The sequence below is a fragment of the Lampris incognitus genome, chromosome 3, assembly GCF_029633865.1.
Source record: "Lampris incognitus isolate fLamInc1 chromosome 3, fLamInc1.hap2, whole genome shotgun sequence".
In the NCBI taxonomy this organism is placed as follows: Eukaryota; Metazoa; Chordata; class Actinopteri; order Lampriformes; family Lampridae; genus Lampris; species Lampris incognitus.
In genome coordinates, this window is record NC_079213.1 from 103,177,599 (window position 1) to 103,195,070 (window position 17,472).

General features: G+C 42.3%; 1 protein-coding gene across 1 annotated transcript in view; it reads right to left on the reverse strand.

The window, feature by feature from the left end:
- Positions 1–17,472, reverse strand: part of obscna (obscurin, cytoskeletal calmodulin and titin-interacting RhoGEF a) — a 142,957-nt gene that overhangs the window by 36,626 nt on the left and 88,859 nt on the right. The window contains 14 exon segments of the mRNA XM_056276899.1: positions 1,935–2,135; positions 2,227–2,314; positions 5,530–5,698; positions 7,095–7,207; positions 7,527–7,638; positions 7,933–8,057; positions 9,537–9,642; positions 9,737–9,866; positions 9,964–10,066; positions 12,085–12,252; positions 12,572–12,685; positions 15,274–15,451; positions 15,669–15,827; positions 16,980–17,144. Coding sequence (XP_056132874.1) covers positions 1,935–2,135; positions 2,227–2,314; positions 5,530–5,698; positions 7,095–7,207; positions 7,527–7,638; positions 7,933–8,057; positions 9,537–9,642; positions 9,737–9,866; positions 9,964–10,066; positions 12,085–12,252; positions 12,572–12,685; positions 15,274–15,451; positions 15,669–15,827; positions 16,980–17,144 — 1,931 coding nt within the window.

Sequence of the window (17,472 nt, forward strand, 5' to 3'; positions counted from 1 at the left end):
CATGTCTTTTATTCGTTTGATTATCTTGTCTTTATTTGGGAAGTCATCAAACAGTTCATTGGCCACATCAAGCATGAATGTTTTGGCATACTCGCCATCTGTGAATGACTTTCCATTCCTTACTATTGCCAAAGCCCCCGCAAAGCTAGCGGAATTCCCGTCACCTTGCTTGGTCCACACGTAGTTGCTGCTGACTCGTCTGCACTCTCCGCTGTAGCTCCTCGCATGCCCTTTTCCTGCTGTCCCCCGCTGGATATTTCGATGCAAATGAAGCATGGTGCGTATCGAAGTGCCGCTTTATATTTGACCGTTTCATCGATGCAATTTTATCATTGCATATTAGACATACCGCAGATCCTGCTCTCTCCACAAATGCAGATTCCTCTGGGCACGCAGCCTGGAATGCACGGTAATCATCGTCTTTTTTTCTTTTCGCCATCTTTTCCGTTACAAGGGTTGAAGCGGATAAACTAGTTGGCTATCTGATAAAATTGATTTCTTCACCTTTACAATGACCCGGACATGCTCGCGAGCCATTGGTTCCCGACCCGACCCACGGGTGACCCGTGACCCGTGAAATTTATCTTCAAAACTAATTTCTGTTTACTTTAAAATGACACAGTATTATTAAGAAATATCACAAGTATTTTAAAATCAGTTCCAAACTGATTTTTTTGAAAAAAAAATAATTTTCAACTCAAAATTGTCTGGGAGCCATGTGCCGTCACCGGAAGAGCCATATATGGCTCGCGAGCCATAGGTTCCCGACCGCTGCTCTACTGGTTGATTAGTCGGATCAGGTGTGTAGCTGCTTGGCTGGAAAAAAAACCTTCACCCACACTGGCCCTTTCTGGATAAGATTGTCCACCCCTGGTCTAAGGACAGGATAATAATGCTGTAAAGCCCCCTGAGGAAAATTTTTAATTTGTGATATTGGGCTCTACAAATAAAATTGACTTGACTACATATTATATAGTCATACTATTCTCTCTCCTCTTCAGCTACTTTTCCAGGGTCAGGGCACGGTGGCAGCAAGCTAAGTAGGGCACTCCAGATGTCCCTCTCCCAAGCAGTGCCCTCCAGCTCCTCCTGGGGGATCCCAAGGCGTTCCCAGGCCAGATTGGACATGTAGTCCCTCCAGCGAGTTCTGGGTCTACCCCAAGGTCTCCTCCCAGTTGGCCGTGCCCAGTAAACCTCGAAAGGAAGGCACCCAAGGGGCATCCTAATCAGATGCCCGAACCATCTCAACTGGCTCCTTTCGATGCGAAGGAGCAGTGGCTCTACTCCAAGCTCCTTTTGGATGTCCGAGCTCCTCAATCTATCTCTAAGGCTGAGCCCAGACACCCTACGGAGGAAACTCATTTCAGCCACTTGTATTCGCAATCTCACCCTTCAGTCACTACCCAAAGCTCATGACCATAGGTGAGGATTGGAACGAAGACTGACTGGTATATTAAGAGATTTGCCTCCCGGCTTAGCTCCTTCTTTGCCACCATGGTCCAGTACAACGTCCGCATTACTGCTGATGCTGCATCAATCTGCCTGTCAATCTCCCGCTCCATCCTACCCTCACTCGTGAACAAGACCCCGAGATACTTGAACTCCTTCAGTTGAGGCAACAACTCATCCCTAACCTGGGGGGAGCAAGCCACCATTTTCCGGTAGAGAACCATGGCCTCAGACTTGGAGGTGCCGACTCTCATCCCAGTAGTCATACTATTGACATTCTATATTACCTCTGTACACCCGTATACATTACACTTTGCACTTTACTGTACTATTTTGTACTGTCTGGTTAGATTTCAAACTGCATTTCATTGTCTTAATATTTGTACTCTGTGCAGTGACAATAAAGCTGAATCTAGTCTAAATCTAATCTAAATTGGAATTTTAACTGATGTCTGATTTTTCTTGGCATGGATTATGAAGGATACACTTCTGTGATGAGGACCAGGGTGTGTCTGGTGCAGAAGAAGTCCAGCAGACAGGCCACTCTGGGGTGGGCGAGGCGGGACAGCAGGTCTTTCTCCTGGAAGGCCCTGGTCCGGGTGCTGCTCCTGAGAGGAAGGAACTTGGCGGCGAAAACTTCACCCGTCCTTCTGTGGACCACACGTTTAACCACCCCAAATGTACCCCTAAGTCGTGGAGAGAATAAAGAGGTAATGCTGAATCTCTGCAGGAGCAATGGTCAACTGTGGCTAAATCATTACCATTCACAGTGGTCACCTTCCAATTTCTTCATGGACGTCGTAGACGGAGAACAACTTCCTTCTCTTCCCAAGCTCCACCTCTCTCTCCTGGGACTCCAGTAGGGCTACAGGGAGACCAAAACAGCAAAAGGACCGTTGGCACCTAGTAGCCTTGTAGCCAAGACCAATTCCAATCCAGATCTTTATGGGGTCGAGTCTGAGTCAAATTCAAGAATGAAGCTTATCAAGTCAAAGTCCAAGACATTACGGTGGAAAGTCCAACTCAAGACCAATGGGGCCAAACTAGTTTAAAGTCTGACGCAAGAACAGTACAAATCCAATCAAACATCATGGCCGTAACTGTAGTAGCCTACCATTTTAGTAGAAATCCAAATTTCACTACAATGCAATATTCATTCAGACTTTTTACCCTTCACAGTGTTTCAGAGATATGAATTATTACTAATAATGAATAATTACTAATAAAAAATAAGCAAATTAGATTAGGTCACACTTTATTGACCTCATGACGGAGATTTTGCCATACATTTCAAAATAAAAAAGTAAATTAAAATTTTGTAGTCGACTGTTCTTGAAAAAGTATCACAAGTTCACACTGTCAAGACCGAGTCAAGTCTGAGTCATTAAGCTGTAAAGTGTAGATGAGATCGAAACCTCCGAAATGCGAACTCAAGACAAGAGTCCATACTCAAGTACTAGAACCCTAATGCATGGTATGTAAACCTCCTAGCTTGATATATACAGTCTACTACTACTTTTGGCCACTCCCGTTAGGGGTCACTAAAGCGGATCATCCATTTTCATTTCTCCCTGTCTTCTGCATCTTCCTCTGCCACACCAGCCACCTGCATGTCCTCCCTCACCACATCCATAAACCTGCTCTTTGGCCTTCCTCTTTCCTGGCAGCTCCATATTCAACATCCTTCTCCCAATATACCCAGCATCTCTCCTCCACACTTGCGCAAGCCCTTTCAATCTTGCCTCTCTTGCTTTGTCTCCAAACCACCCAACCTGAACTGTCCCTCTAATATACTCGTTCCTAATCTTGTCCTTCTTCGTCACTCCCAATGAAAATCTTAGCATCTTCAACTCTGCCACCTCCAGCTCCGCCTCCTGTCTTTTCGTCAGTGCCAATGTCTCCAAACCATATAACATAGCTGGTCTCACAACCATCTTTTAAACCTTCCCTTTAACTCTTGCTGGTACCCTTCTGTCGCAAATCACTCCTGACACTCTTCTCCACCCACTCCACCCTGCCTGCACTCTCTTCTTCACCTCTCTTCTGCATTACATGTTATTTTGGACAGCTGACACAAGTATTTAAACTCATACACCTTTGTCACCTCTTACTCCTTGCATCATCATCATTCCACTGTCCTCCCTCTCACTCACGCATGTGTATTCCGTCTTGCTCCTACTGACTTTCATTCCTCTTCTCTCCAGTGCATACCTCCACCGCTCCAGGTTCTCCTCAACCTGCACCCTACTCTCGCTACAGATCATAATGTCATCTGCAAACATCATAGTCTACGGAGACTCCTGCCTGATCTCGTCTGTCAACCTGTCCATCATCATTGCAAACAAGAAAGGGCTCAGAGCCGATCCTTGATGGAATCCCACCTCCACCTTGAACCCATCTGTAATTCCAACTGCACACCTCACTATTGTCACACTTCCCTCATACATATCCTGCACCACTCCTACATACTTCTCTGCAACTCCCGACTTCCTCATACAATACCACACCTCCTCTCTCGGCACCCTGTCATATGCTTTCTCTAAATTTACAAAGACACAGTGTAACTCCTTCTGGCCTTCTCTATAATTCTCAATCAACATTCTCAAAGCAAACATCGCATCTGTGGTGCTCTTTCGTGGCATGAAACCATACTGCTGCTCGCTAATCATCACCTCTCCTCTTAACCTAGCTTCTATTACTCTTTTTCATATCTTCATGCTGTGGCTGATCAACTTTATACCTCTGTAGTTGCTACAGTTCTGCACATCACCCTTGTTCTTGAAAATCAGTACCAGCATGCTTCTTCTCCACTCCTCAGGCATCCTCTCACTTTCCAAGATTGTTTTGAACAATCTAGTTAAAAACCTCACTGCCATCTCTCCTAAACATCTCCATGCCTCCACAGGTAGGTCATCAGGACCAACTGCCTTTCCACTCTTCATCCTCTTCATAGCTGCCCTCACTTCCTCCTTGCTAATCCACTGCACTTCCTGATTCACTATCCCCACATCATCCACCCTTCTCTCGCTCTCATTTTCTTCATTCATTAGCCCCTCAAAGTACTCCTTCCACCTTCTCAGCAAATTTCCATCTCTAACCTTGATCGCTCTAACCTGTTGCACATTCTACCCAGCTCGGTCCCTCTGTTAAGCCAATCTGTCCTTTTCTCCTTCCTTAATGTCTAACCTCTCATACAACTCGCCATACACCTTTTCCTTTGCCACCTCTCTCTTCGCTTTACACTGCATCTCCTTGTACTCCTGTCTACTTTCTTCATCTCTCTGACTATCCCACTTCTTCTTTGCCAACCTCTTCCTATGTATATTTTGCCGTACTTCCTTATTCCACCACCAAGTCTCCTTGTCTTCCTTCTCCTGTCCTGATGACACACCAAGTACTTTCCTAGCTGTCTCACTCACTATTTCTGCAGTGCTTGATACATACAGTAATCCATCTTTATCATTAAGTCAGTGATTATCTCCCAGTATCACTCTTAAGTGTTGTTCTAAACTGGAAATATGGGAATGGACCAAGAGCAACAATCCTGAAGGATGGCAAGCCTTTTCCTTCCACATTTGGCTGCTACGATGAAGACATAAAACACTTTGCACTGTATGATTTTTCTGAGAAAGACCTTCCTGACAGTAAACAAATTGAATGACTACAAAAGTTTCATGATTTGAATATTCTTGTGTTGGCTATTGTCTTTGTCATGCCAGTGGCAGAAAAAAAAAAAACGACTTCCGGCTATGGCAGCGCACTGAAAGGCCAGACTTTCATAGCTCCACTGCAAATTAAATCAGAACTTCTCCAGATCACCATTAATCTCCCCAATTTTAACAATCTATGTCTTTTTTGGTCTCCAGACCTCACCAATGCCAAAAATAGGAAACGCATGCTAAAAAATGTTGGAAACAATGAATGAAGGTACTGACGAAGCAGTCAGTAGCAGCAGTCAATAAAAACACTGTTAAAAAAAGAAGGTATAAAAAAGGAAATTTGTTTGCATGTAAATCTTTAGGACTGTAGCTTTAAGAACTAGAAAAAACTTGTGTAGGGTGAATATTTAATAATATTTACCTTCCTCCACAGTAAGCTGGGCCTGGCAGGAAGCGTGCCCAGAGTCATTGTAGGCAAAACAGGTGTAGATGCCACCGTCCTCACCCTCAGGGCAAATAATGGTCACCGAGCAACGGGCACCATGTTGTACAATCTCCACATTCTCATTGGATGAAAGTTCCTCCCCATCCTCCAATAAGCAAAAGAAGAGTGGAATCAATTGCGAAACAAATCAAAGAATCTCATCTGGAATATTCGAATCAAGAAACCAGAACTCCAATCAGGAGTTTTATTGGGCCTAAACTGAAGTGAATTATTTTTGACTGTTATATATAAAAAAATTTTGATTTTTTTTTTTTTGGATGGGTTCATTATTCAGTTAAATGTTGCCTTATGGGTCTAGATCTTTGTAAATTCAATATGATTTACTTTGGTGTTTATGTGGTAACCATGGTTTTACTGCACTGATTGAAAGTAGCTATGGTTGTTATACTCTTTACCATAATACTGCATGGTTTTACGATGGTACTTTATAGTAACTATGAATTATGGGAAGAAAACCCATACAAACACAGGGAGCACATGCAAACTCAACAAAGATGGAAAGGAATCAAACACAGGAATCAAACAGTGCAAACCACTAAGCCACCATGGCACCTTCTTCTGATAAGCTGTTATTATGTTTCAAGTTATTCTGTCTTATTGGACGCAAATGCTTTGGCAACACTGATAATGAACATTCATGCTGGAAAAAAAAGTGTTTTGACAACTGCTGTTCATCAAAGTAAAGCTGGGCAGATACTGTACGAGTTCAGTCGGATTTTAACCCCGATTTGGCCATCGCCGACTCATTCTAGAGTTGGGCCGAATTTCCACCTCACTGGCTGTCTTTTGACGTGCAGTTTGAGGGGTGTCGCAATGCACGTTTAATTGCCTGAGCGATCAGTGATCTGGCTGTCAGACAATTGGATGGATTTCTGGCATGTAAGAAATTTTTGTTTATTGTCTTGCAGTTTGGGTGGTATCATGAGCCCATTTCCCAAAATTCAGTGTGAAGATAACTAAGTGCGCCTACATGAGCCAACAATAACAATATGGCGCAGACAAGAGAGCGCATAGAGTGGACTGGATGTATGGACACCAGATGGATCTAGCTCAGGCAACAGTAGCTTATTATATTAGCTTAAATAGGGTTTTTGCCATGGTGTCAAATCCGACCTTGCCTGCAACCTGGACTTTACTCCTAGTCTTCTTCACAAACATGTCTTAAAAATTTAAATTAAACTTGAAAATAAAATAATCAGCAACTCAGCATTTTGGAGGATGCAGCCCTATTGTTTGAATAAAACTTTGTTGGAATTGTCAATGGACAAAATTGTTCGGAGTTTTCCGTGTAAACATGCAGTGTGAGCATCCACGTTGTGGTGTGTTGACTGGAGCGTACAGTGCGAGCATAGACATCATAGGCTTTGGCCATGCGGAACAGGCAATTTAAACGTGTAGTGTGAGTTAATGCAATGAACAAGATTACTTAAATCGTACAGTGCCTGCCTGGCTTAAGGCTGTCTGATCAACAGAGCTCCTACCTTGTACCACTTTATCTGTGGGGTTGGTCTTCCTGTGATGATGGCCGTGAAGATACACGACTGACCAGGCTCCACGCTCAGGTCCTCAGCAGGTACCTGGACAGATGGTGGAGCTGGAAAAGGACATGAGATGGGTCAGTAAAGCCTTATACATCAAATCTGCTGAATCCATAGACGTTCTTAAAAAAACATTTTTTTATTCACTGGGCTTTCAGTGAGTCTGTCTGACTTATAATTACAATTTTACTAACAATTTGTTGCTCTTTTTGCTTTTATTTGTGCTTTTCGAATGTTTTACTCCTTCTGTTTCTGTTCTTCCTTCATTTTTAAAGTGTTATGAAAATACAGCTGACTCAGCTATATTCAGTGGGTCAGCTGATGCAGTCATAACACTCTGAATAAGGAAGCACAATCTTTGCATGAGAAGAGTACCGTTGGGTATTTCCTGCATGGACTCTGAGATGTACAGTTCTTGTTCTTCTTCCTCTGGGTAATACATGGGCAGATGCACCACCTGCTCCGTGGTGGCCGTGGGAACGACACCCTCCTCAGAACTACACTCATTCCTTTAGAGTGACATGGTAGACAGACAGATAATACCATGGACGCAAAAGAAAGACATAACACAAAGCTGCACTGATCAGGAGGAAAGTTAACAATAACATGTTATAATAAGTAGCTGTGAAACGTGATTAATAAGAAATAGAGCACTTATAGGTGTTTACAACACACTTAACATTAGCAGATGTCTTAAAAATATTACAGAACCTCTTCTGAATATGTCTCGGCCTGTTGTGTAGTCATATGTCTATACATTTATCAGGAACAACGTGTTAACCAGGGGTTTAATTTACTGTTCAGGGTCTCCAGGAGTAAAGACCATCTTCGCAATAGACGTGGGGCTCAAGTCTGTCTGCAACCACTTTTTCACAAGGGCAGTGGACCAGCCCTCTGAGTCTGCATCTAGGAAACCAAGACACTTTTCAGATGGCGCTCAATGTTTCTAAGATGGCATCATCACTGCAAAGTATCTATACAAGAATTTACAGTTTGAGTTTATCTTTTATGTTAAGTAATGCTGCATATCTAAAATTCCTAACAAGCAAAGGAAAAATTGACAGGGTACTGTACCTTTACATACCAGGAGTGGAGATAACAAACAAATTCCTTACCTCAAGAGTAGTGGGGCAAACCCCACTAATCCACCCACCCTAACTCCTACCAAGGGGTGAGGGGTTAGGGGTAATTTAGGGTCACCTGCCCAGCACATGACCATCTTGTGTTGGTAGGAGTGAGGAGTTAGCTGGGCATGCGTCGACAACAGGTAAAAAAAAAAGGGACTCAATGTATTTAGAATGGTTATTTGTTACCATGATGATGATAACTTACATGGAAAGGTCCGTGTGAGGAATTTCCTGCTTTGAGACTGAAGGAAGTAAGGTGGGAAAAACAGGAAGGTTACACAGAATGGATAGGCGAAGATGGCTGACTGGTGTCCAAAAGTCACATGGAAATGAATTATGTCAGTGAGAAAAGTGTAATCCAAAGGTCATCCAGAGTCCAACTGATGTATACAGCTCTCAGATTCAGATTCAGGTACTTGTCATTTGTCAGATTCTATTCTGTTCTATTTCATGCCCTGTATGTGAATGAGAGTGATGAGAAAGTAAATAGGGATTATATCAATTATTAAACTATATCTTAACCACTGCTATTCAAATTTAAATAATGATATAGTTCACGGTTTTTTAGTAGTATCATATAAAATAATCATAAAATCTAAACTGCTGCTTCCTGGTGTGGACTGACTTTTGGACCACCAAGATCTATCTATCAGATGGAGGAGAATGACCCAGTCCGTTCCAACCCAACTCAGCTCTGGAAATTGGAAACATGATGAAAACGTACATGAAAAAAAAACATCTAATACATCAAATGTATCAATGTCTTTTTTCATGCATATGAGCATATGTTGAGATGTATGGTGTGTGTTGAATGGCAAAGTAGCAGGAGTCCTTGATGGTGTCAGGATGTGTGGAATGAAATGTGATTAAAAAGGAGTGATCTAGTAATGAGATAACTTGGCAAACGTGGTGGAATCAAGAACAACAAAACAAGGGTTGAGGATCGAAATTGAAGGGAAGGTGTTGGAAAGTGCTAAAAAGTGAGGATAAATGATATGAAGTGGTGATACAAAAAATAGTGAAGAGATGGAATAAGGTGAAACAGGAATATGGCCATGGCATGTGCTTTTTTTGATTCCCTCTTAAATGGACACTGAACTAATTTCAAGTGCCCCGATACAAAAAAAAAAAACCTAAGCGTGTTTAGCTATTATTTGTCGGGCAACAAGAGTATCGAAAGGCATCCATGTGAAACCCCTCTCAAGGGTTTGCATGCTATGAAGCGGACATTTACCTTGATTGGCTGGGATAGTCCTACCTTTAGGAGACAAGTCCTGTGGTTGGTCATTTTCATAGTCAATAGGCGGCACGTAGGCAGGACACAGCCCTGCTTTGCACTTGACACAGCCTAACTCATTCCAAAGCTGAAATAGAAGAAAATTATTCAACGTATCTTAGGAAGAAGTGCCCTGAACTCAATACATCTTGTTAGCAGATAAAAAGATATGGGTCATATACCTCACACTCATACAGTCCAATGTCTGTCTCCGTCGGATTGATAATAGTAAGAGTCAGGATTCCACTGCGGGCGTTGTTCATAATGTGGAATTTCTGCCAATCATTCAACTCTCTGCCATCTTTCAACCACCTGCCACATGGTGAACATGAATTGGACATGTTTAGGATGCACACCGCAGCAAATCCATGTTAGGATTTGCATTATGAGGTCTCTGTCTTTTCCATACCTGACTCGTGGTAATGGAGCAGTGAGGGTAGAGCAGACCAACTGGATATCTTCTCCCTCCATTAGACAGGCGCTCTCCAGACGACTCACAAACCGGGGTGGAGCTAGAACGAAAAACCAACCAACCAAATCCAGTCTGGACCACTTCTTATGAATGATTTTATTTCAGCCATATCTGCCTCCTTTATTCTTCTTTAAAAAAAATCTTGTTGTTCATATGTTTTTTTAAAATTGCATACTACTGGCTTTTATCTGTTGTCTGTACAGAATTTTACAAATGTTGTGTACTATAAAGATGATTATCACAAACATTCTTATTATTTTTACTAATATTTTCTTTCTTTCTTCTTATACAGTATATGGCCCAAATGGATCTGATTGTTGTGTCTTACATCTCAGAGGTGTCACTAACTGTATAACCGACACTACATGGCCAAAAATATGCGGACACCTGAACATCACACCCATATGTGCTCGTTGAACATCTCCTTCAAAAACCATGGGCATTAATATGGAGTTGGTTCACACTTTGCGGCTATAACAGCCTCCATTCTTCTGGGAAGGCTTTCCACTAGATTTTGGAACATGGCTGCGGGAATTCACTCCCATTCAGCCACAAGAGCATTAGTGAGGTCAGTCACTGATGTAGGGGAGAAGGTCTGGCTCACAGTCAGTGTTCCAATTCATTCCAAAAGTGTTGGATGGGGTTGAGGTCAGGGCTCTGTATAGGCCAGTCAAGTTCATCCACACCAAACACAGTAAACCATGTCTTTATGGAGCTCACTTTTTGCACTGGGACATTGTCATGTTGAAATAGGAAAGGGCCTTCCCTGTATGCTGTAGCTTTATATGACTCCAGCTGACACATGGCATTGCACATGGTGATCTTAGGCTTGTGTGCGGTTGCTTGACCATGGAAACCCATTTCATGAAGTGCCCAGCAAACAGTTCTTGCGCTGACTTTGCTTCCAGAGGCAGTTTGGAATTCAATAGTGAGTGCTACAACCGTGGACAGACGATTTTTATCCACTTTAGCACTCAGCGGTCCTGTTCTGTGGTCTTGTGTGGCCTACTGCTTCACAGCTGAGCTGTTGTTGCTCCCAGATGTTTCCACTTCACCATAACAGACTTACAGTTGACCAGGGCAGCTCAAGCAGGGCAGGGCAGATATCAGACCAGCTGACTTGTTGGAAAGGTAGCATCCTATGACAGTGCCATGTTGAAATTCACTGAGCTCTTCAGTACAACCTATTTGTAGGAGCCGAATTCCTCATATTAGAATATGGTCAAAATTGTATCTTTATTGCCCCATTAGATGTTCCATTTATTAACTTCTTTGTGTGCTGGGTTTAGTTTTATATGAGTTAATTATTATATTTCATTATGGTAATCCAATATGGAGTCTTGGCTGGGTCTACCCCCCCTTCCCCCCCCCCACATCTCCCTTTTACCACTCCTATACCATGGTAGGTAGTCAGAGCTCAGGTAGGCCCCAGTCAGAGCGGTAACATATAGTTTTTGACCATACTTACTTGTCAGTTTATCAGCTTATTTTACAGAATCTTTTTTGTTTGTTTGTTTCTAGTTATAGAAAACTATTGGGGCTATTGCGACAAAACATACTTTGTTTTAAAATATATATTTTTTTATTTTTACATCGGATCTTTATAATCTTTGCTTGCACTGTAATTCAGAGTGTGTCTATTTGCATACATTATACCTGGATCCTCAAGGCAAATTTGGTCCATAAGATTGCCTATACACCATTCTACTGCCAATGTTTGTCTACGGAGATTACATGCCTGTGTGCTTGATTTTATGGACCTGCTAGCAATGGGTGTGGCTGAAATAGCCAAACCCACAAATTAGAAGGGGTGTCCACATACTGTTGGCCATGTACTGTTTATGCACTGGTATGAGAGCGATGTTCGAACCCTGACAAAGATGGCTTGCTGCCTAAACATTGGCCAATTAAAGCTGTACTTGCTGTACAGAGCGTGCAACCTTTCCTTTTTATTACTGTGTTATACATTCTCAAGTACAGTTAATAAGCACAACCACAGACAAGGCCCTTCAAGGGACATGATACTTTGACAGGAGTGTGTCGGTGCTAACAGCTCACCCTGCACCACCATCCTGGCCAGCGTGCTAGCGTTGCCCAGGCAGCTGGTAGCATAGCACACATACTGGCCGGAGTCATCTGGCATGACACCGTCCAGGATGAGAGTACACATGCCTGTTCGGTCCTCAGTGATGATGTGGTGGGGATCATCCTCAAGGTGAAGTCCATCTAGGAAGTACACATTATTTTTATGAGACTATCAGGGTAAGACAGGGACTCTTGGCAAACTGAATAAATTAGCCGGAAAGAAAACAAAGTTGAAGGGTTTTGCTTCAAAATTTCTGTTCCTGTAACTTCACTGTGTAATGTGCCTTTGACATAAAGGATAACTAATATTGTCCGAGTTCTTTCCTTTTCAAAGACAAAGATATCTTTTGGGAAAAAATTTCCTTTATTGGATTGGAAGATTTACATCCAGAATGTTGAGCTAACATTAAATGAGCAAACATGAACTGTGTTTAACCTCAAGAACGCTTTACTTTCATACCTTTGAGCCAGTTGACTGTTGGCTTGGGTGACCCTGTGACCCTGCAGGTAAGTTTGACTGTCTGTCCTATGGCCGTTGTGCAGTCAGACAGGAGGACCTCAAACACTGGTGGGCCTGTTGGCACAAAGACACCTCATCAGAGACTGAGCATTCCATGTTGGTCAGAATTCAGCGGCAGGGCATCAAAACCCAAGTGTGATCTCCTTTTAAGATCCTTTAAGAGCCAGCCTGAAGAATCTCAGCAAGTCTCTTTTAGCTGTTCCAGTTCCCAGGCTAAAAACTAAAGGTGAACACCTTTTTGCTCTAAGGGCCTTTTGGCCTTGGAGGTACTCCAGTATGGGAACTGTGCCTCTCAAGACAAAAAGCCCTGCGGAGAGTGGTATGGTCGGCTGAGCATACCACTGGAAGGAACTACACTCACCCCCCTACAGGACTTCTAGCCCTGCTCCTGCACTGCCTGGTGTATAAGGATTAGTATGGAGCCCATCATCGCAATTACGGACTGTTTCAGTGGCTGCGATCGGGCAGATGCCTCCGCAGCCACAAGGTCAACACTGACACTCAGAAGGAGTTTCTCTCCCCAGGCTATAAGAGCACTAAACACAAAATAACAATTACATTTATAACTCACACTGTGTGTACAAATAAGAACCTGTCACTACTGTCACTTTGCCTCCAACACTTAATGCTTTACTTAGACTATTTGCACACTTGCATTTCTATAGTAATTTGCACGTTGTACATATGTAGGTATCTATTGAGATATACTACCTTCTGTATACTCCCTGCATTTTAAGCTTTTTAAATTTTTTTACATTTTGGTGTATTCTATTCTATTCTATTCTTATTTTATTGTTTCCACTTATATTTGTTGTACAGTTTCTGGAGTTTGCCAGGAGTCATTTCACTGCTCATTGTACTTGTATGTGAAGTATGTGACGAATACACCTTTGAATCTTGAATCTCTTGAATCTTACTGAGCAAGTCAGGCTGGTGAAGTCACTATTGTCTTTCAAATTACTTGATACAATTTACTTTTATCGCAAGGGTTTATGATTGTTGACTTTTTCTGTTTAATCCTTGTTGCCTTATCTACTTTTTAATTCATTCTGTTCTCATCCATTTATTCTGTCATTTACTATGGTTGGGACATTTATTGTTTCAGCTATTTGTTCTTTTCTGCTTTACTCATCTTTTTCATTTATTTATTTGAATTTTCCTTGGTTTCGAATACTGTTATTAATAAAAACTATTACTTCTATCCCATAAAGGTGCCTTTTATTAGTATGATTGTGTGAGTGATACATTTTCATGAGAGATACGACAGAGAAGAGAATCAAACACATCATTAGGCTTGTCATCTATCACTTTTGTTTGTTTGTTTTTTTTAATTTCCCCTTTTTTTCTCCCCAATTGTACTTGGCCAATTACCCCACTCTTCCGAGCCATCCCAGTTGCTGCTCCACCCCCTCTGCCAATCTGGGGAGGGCTGCAGACTACCACATGCCTCCTCTGATACATGTGTACATGTGAAGTCACCAGCCACTTCTTTTCATCTGACAGCGAGGGTTTCACCAAGGGGATGGAGCGCATGGGAGGATCACGCTACTCCCCCCAGTCCCCCCCCCCCGGACAGGTGCCCCGACCAACCAGAGGAGGTGCTAGTGCAGCGACCAGAACACATACCCACATCTGGCTTCCCACCCGCAGACACGGCAAATTGTGTCTGCAGGGACGCCCAACCAAGCCGGAGGTAACACGGGGATTCGAAACAGCGATCCCCATGTTGGTAGGTAACGGAATAGACCGCCACGACACCCGCAAGCCCATCGATCACTTTTTTAAGTATCAATAATCAGAAACATTTCCAAATGTTTATCGATATACTATATTGGATAACCTAGAAAAAACATCGACCAGCTAATAAACTTGTTAAATTGCCAACAATAGTGATAATAATAATGACACTCAATCCTAATAAGAATGGCAACAAAATCTCATGTAATTCAAATATTTTATGGAAATAAATGGGCATCTGGGTGATGTTTTTCGTCACAAATCAAGGACTCCCCTCACTTTGATTTTATATCACTAAAAAAAGTTGTTTGCCAATTGTGAGAGGACTACCTGGCTGTAGCATGCAGAACAGGGTGGGATTCAACGTCGAACGTTTAATCCCACTCACCCACCCATCAATCCCTAACCCCAACCCTGTTTTAAGCCTGCCTAAAACACAAGTCAAAACCAATGAAATCGACATTTAACCCCGCCCAAATTCGACAGTTAAATCAATCAAATCAAACTGTGGGTGGCATTAAACATTCAACGTTGAATCCCATGTCATTCTGCAGGCTGTGACAAGATATACACTTGATTTGTAAGGCAAACCCACTGATTTAGGAGAGGCGTGCAGAGTAGTAGCAGAGTGTGATGTTGCTGTCATGTGGTTGCCAAATGTATTGCATTACAAAAACAGATGAATAGGGCATCATCAGGACATCAAAAAAAATGGTTTTATTGTAACTTTAATATATCAATGCCTAAAGATTTGCACAATATAACAATGTGCAACATTCAGTTGTTGATATTTAATGACATCCCAACATATCATCCATCCACAGTCAAAATTGACCAGGATTTGGCAAGCTAGTATCAGTCCTCCCTGGCCATATGATGGTGGACAGAGACAGAAAAAGACTCACAGCTGGCGGTCAGAGCAGAACGCTGCTGAAGCTCCTTCAGGTCCTTCAGCCAGGAGATCTTAAGGAGGGTGGAGCGTCCCTGCAGTGTGTACCTCCTCACTGAACCCCTGTGTTCATGCCACAAGCCCCAGGACTTCTCATCTCCACCCACCGCCTCCTTCACCTCTACGTCATTCAGCTGAGAGAGAGGAAGAGGGAGCAATATCAGTAATATTCACTACTCACGAGAATATATACAAGTGACTTTATCCTTTAAAACCTTGTTTCTTAAAAAGGTTTTCGTAGTTTGTTTAATTTTCAGGCAGAAGAATGAGTTTGAAAACAAGAAAAAATATGTGGTTAAAAAATAAAAGTTTGCTTTGAAGTGATTTAGGAGACTTCAGCATGACGGTTACCTTCATTTTGTTCTTGAAGGCATAAGTTTCAGTGGTCATGCTGGGGTCCCTCTTCAGTTTACACAGGAGGACACAGTCCTTGAAGAGGAAGACTTGCCTCTGGTGTCCTCTGGAGGTTGCCTTTATTTCCGGAGATTGCTCCCACACGGTAAAGACACCCTGGAGAGGAGAAGGGAAATAACGACATGACATGAGATCCCTTTCATGACGTTGGTGTTTTCTATTAAATTCCAAACTTGCTCCAGGGAAACAACAGTGATTTTCTAAAAAATATACATAACTAACTAAAAAACATATTAAGTATATATCCAATAGAATACATACTTCAGTGCCTATATCATCCCTTTACTAGCTTTCAGCTGTTGTTGATATTTTAATAATGGCAAAGAGTTATCTAAGGACTACAATATAAGAATAATATTTTCAACTATACTCAGCCATACTATCAAGTCTAACATGAGGAATTTGACTTATTACATTGCTCTCAGCAACACATAACGTGTACATACATATACTATACTATCCATCCATCCATTTTCCAAACCGCTTATCCTGCTCTCAGTGTCGTGGGGATGCTGGAGCCTATCCCAGCAGTCATTGGGCGGCAGGCGGGGAGACACCCTGGACAGGCCGCCAGACTGTCACACAGGGCTGACATATACACACACACACACACACACACACACACACACACACACACACACACACACACACACACACACACATTCATACCTACGGACAATTTAGTATGGCCGATTCACCTGACCTACATGTCTTTGGACTGTGGGAGGAAACCGGAGTACCCGGAGGAAACCCACACAGACACGGGGAGAACATGCAAACTCCACACAGAGGACGACCCCCAAGGTTGGGCTACCCCAGGGCTCGAACCCAGGACCTGCTGTGAGGTGACTGCACTAACCACTGCGCCACCGTGCCACCACAAACAACAAAAATAAAAAAATCAACAAAAATAAAGACACAATAAATAAGACAAAAAATAAGGATACCATAAAAAACAAGGATTTGGTATTAGTACCAATCTAAGTATGAGCTATATTCAAGGTGTATTATGATAGTGGTGTGTTATAAGTAGACCATGATGACTCCGATTACTGTGAGGGGTGAAGTATGTTGTATTGCACAGAAGTAAAAGATATCGCTGAGATCTTGTTGTAGGTTGCTGCACAAGTAAATTATTGCACTGGAAGGTGTAGAGCACATTGGGTAAAAGTGAATATTACACGGTATTAACAGTAATGTGATACCATGCCATATTCACTCATGCCATATTCATTTATAAAGAGTTACCTGTCGCACAGGTTCTCCCAGGGCGGTTAGAGGAGCAGGGTAGTTCTCTATGAGGGAGACCTGGTGCATGTTGTCTGATCTCCAGGGTAGACAGGAGACCATGGAGAAAACATCTTCCAGCAGACAGCAGCTCTGGCCGCTCTTGGCTTTGTTCTTGATCAGCTCCTGACAGGAACATTCATATTTTGGTCTGTTAGGTTAAACCTCCAAAATTTCAGTTTATTAACATCCAAATTTATTTGCACATTGTACGAATTTTGTCTGCTGGGATGCTCAACATAAAGACCATTTTTATATGTGACTGTTTTTCAGTATCCACCATTTCCTGTTACAAAGATTCTACATTACCTAAGATTATAAGAACATGCTAATATCTATGTTGCGATAAAGTATGGAAAAGTGTATTTTAATACACAATGCAACAAAACAAGAACTAACCATCACAAATGGGCAATGCCTGCATATAGCAGAACTCAACAGTATTCACATGTTT